General features: G+C 41.2%; 1 protein-coding gene across 1 annotated transcript in view; it reads left to right on the top strand.

Annotated features, from left to right (window-relative positions):
* The first annotated feature begins 241 nt into the window (after nucleotides 1-241).
* LOC106880555 (uncharacterized) overlaps nucleotides 242-2,081 on the top strand; it is a 17,628-nt gene continuing 15,788 nt past the window's right edge. The window contains exons 1-3 of the mRNA XM_052975946.1: nucleotides 242-320; nucleotides 1,174-1,348; nucleotides 2,000-2,050. Of these exons, the coding sequence (XP_052831906.1) occupies nucleotides 242-320; nucleotides 1,174-1,348; nucleotides 2,000-2,050 (305 nt within the window). The remainder of the gene's footprint in view (nucleotides 321-1,173; nucleotides 1,349-1,999; nucleotides 2,051-2,081) is intronic.

Genomic DNA, 2,081 nt, shown 5'->3' with positions numbered 1-2,081 from the left:
ACACACACACACACACACACACACACACACACATGATGGGCTTCTTTCAGTTTCCATCTCCCAAATCCACTCACAAGGCTTTGGTCAGCCTGAGGGTATAGCAGAAGACACTTGACCAATGTGCCATGCAGTGGGACTGAACCCGGAACCATGTGGTTGGGAAGCAAGCCTCTTAGCACACAGCCACTTCAGTGCCTATTCACATCAAGGAAATATGCATAGCAGCTGAAAGTAGCTCAAGATGGCTCTGGTTGACAAGAGACAGCAAGTAGAACCCTTCTGGAGGTGGAGACTAGCTCAGTTCTCACTGCCCCATCCAGGTGAAGTGTATAGGCCGAGGAGCGAAATGCTGATGATATGGAAGGGTTTCTATGGATTTGCAAATATCTTTGAGCAGCTCCTGCAGGTTTTGAATGGGGCAAAGCATCTCTGATGTTTATTTCACCTTAATTCAACAGCACAGCTCCGAACAGAATAATCTTTACACACAATACACACATCATCATCATCATCATCATCATCACCATCATCATCGTTTAACGTCCGCTTTCCATGCTAGCATGGGTTAGACGATTTGACTGAGGACTGGTGAAACCAGATGGCTACACCAGGCTCCAATCTGATTTGGCAGAGTTTCTACAGCTGGATGCCCTTCCTAACGCCAACCACTCCGAGAGTGTAGTGGGTGCTTTTACGTGCCACTGGCACGAAAACTAGTCAGGCGGTACTGGCAACGGCCACGCTCAAAATGGTGTATTTTATGTGCCACCTGCACAGGAGCCAGTCCAGCGGCAATGATCTTGCTTGAATGTCTTTTCACGTGCCACTGGCACAAGTGCCAAGAAGGTGACATTGGTAACGATCACACTGAAGTGGTGCCATCCACGTGCCACCGGTTCGGAAGCCAAACAGCTGGTGCTCTGGCAACGATCACGCTCGGACGGTGCTCTTAGTGCTACATACTGTACAATAATTATCCAAGTAAATTGAAAGAATACATTTTATACAACATATACTGTACAAGGTTAATGCCAAATGAAATTACACAACTCTTGTTTCATACACCAAACACAACAGAACAAACACTAATATAACACAACAAACCTTGGGCTAAACCCACACTAACAAAACAATTTTTTACTCGTATGATAATCAAACATTAATATATTTCAGACCTTCGGAAAAGTTTTGCAGAGTTGGGTGTGACTTCTCTTCCAGTTGGCTTGACAAATGTTGAGCCAATCAGTCAAACAGCAAATGCAAGGAAAGCTGCTATGCTCAACAAACTGGAATCAAAATTGGATAACAACCAAAAGTCCAAATTGAGTAAACATGTTCACAGATCAAGGTACACATTATTCTTTTCATAGTAGATTCTTTGAGCATGTAAGTATGTACGTGTGTGAATGTATGAATGTGTGTGTATGTATGTACACATCTATGTATGTATATATGCATTTATGTATGCATGTGTATATGTATGTATGTATGTATGTATTAATTCCTTTAAGTTTTATTTAACCCTTTCAATACCAATCTGGTCGAAACCGGCTCTGGCTCTGTAGTACAAATGTCTTGTTTTCATAAGTTTTGAATTAAAATCTTCCACCAAACCTTAGTCACAATCTAGGTTCCTAACACTAGCTTAATGATAACTAAGTTATTTTACTAAATGACGAGATAGTTGCAACCATCTTTGCCTGATCTTCTCGCTAACTTTCGGCAGTTAGCATTCATTCGTCATATGTTGGTGCCATTTCACATTGAGGGCCATTCATAGCATTCTTGTGTAGCATCCATTTAGCCTTTTGATAATTTCTTTGTCAGTGTCCATGTTTCACTGCCATACAGCAGCACCAATTCGACAGTTGCAATGAATATCTTGATTTTGATTTGCCTGGGTATAACTGACGGAAACAATTCTATATTTGATATTATTTATCTTATCAATACTTGAAATGATAAAAAGTATCCAATCTTTGTATTTTGGTCGCTCTAGAGACGAAAGGAAGATCCAAAGACCAGAGGATACTGTCTATCAACACATCAAGTGAGTGCTGCAGCTATTAAACACCTCTCTC

Source organism: Octopus bimaculoides, chromosome 23 (genome assembly GCF_001194135.2).
Source record: "Octopus bimaculoides isolate UCB-OBI-ISO-001 chromosome 23, ASM119413v2, whole genome shotgun sequence".
Lineage (NCBI taxonomy): Eukaryota > Metazoa > Mollusca > Cephalopoda > Octopoda > Octopodidae > Octopus > Octopus bimaculoides.
This window is presented reverse-complemented; position numbering and strand designations above follow the sequence as displayed.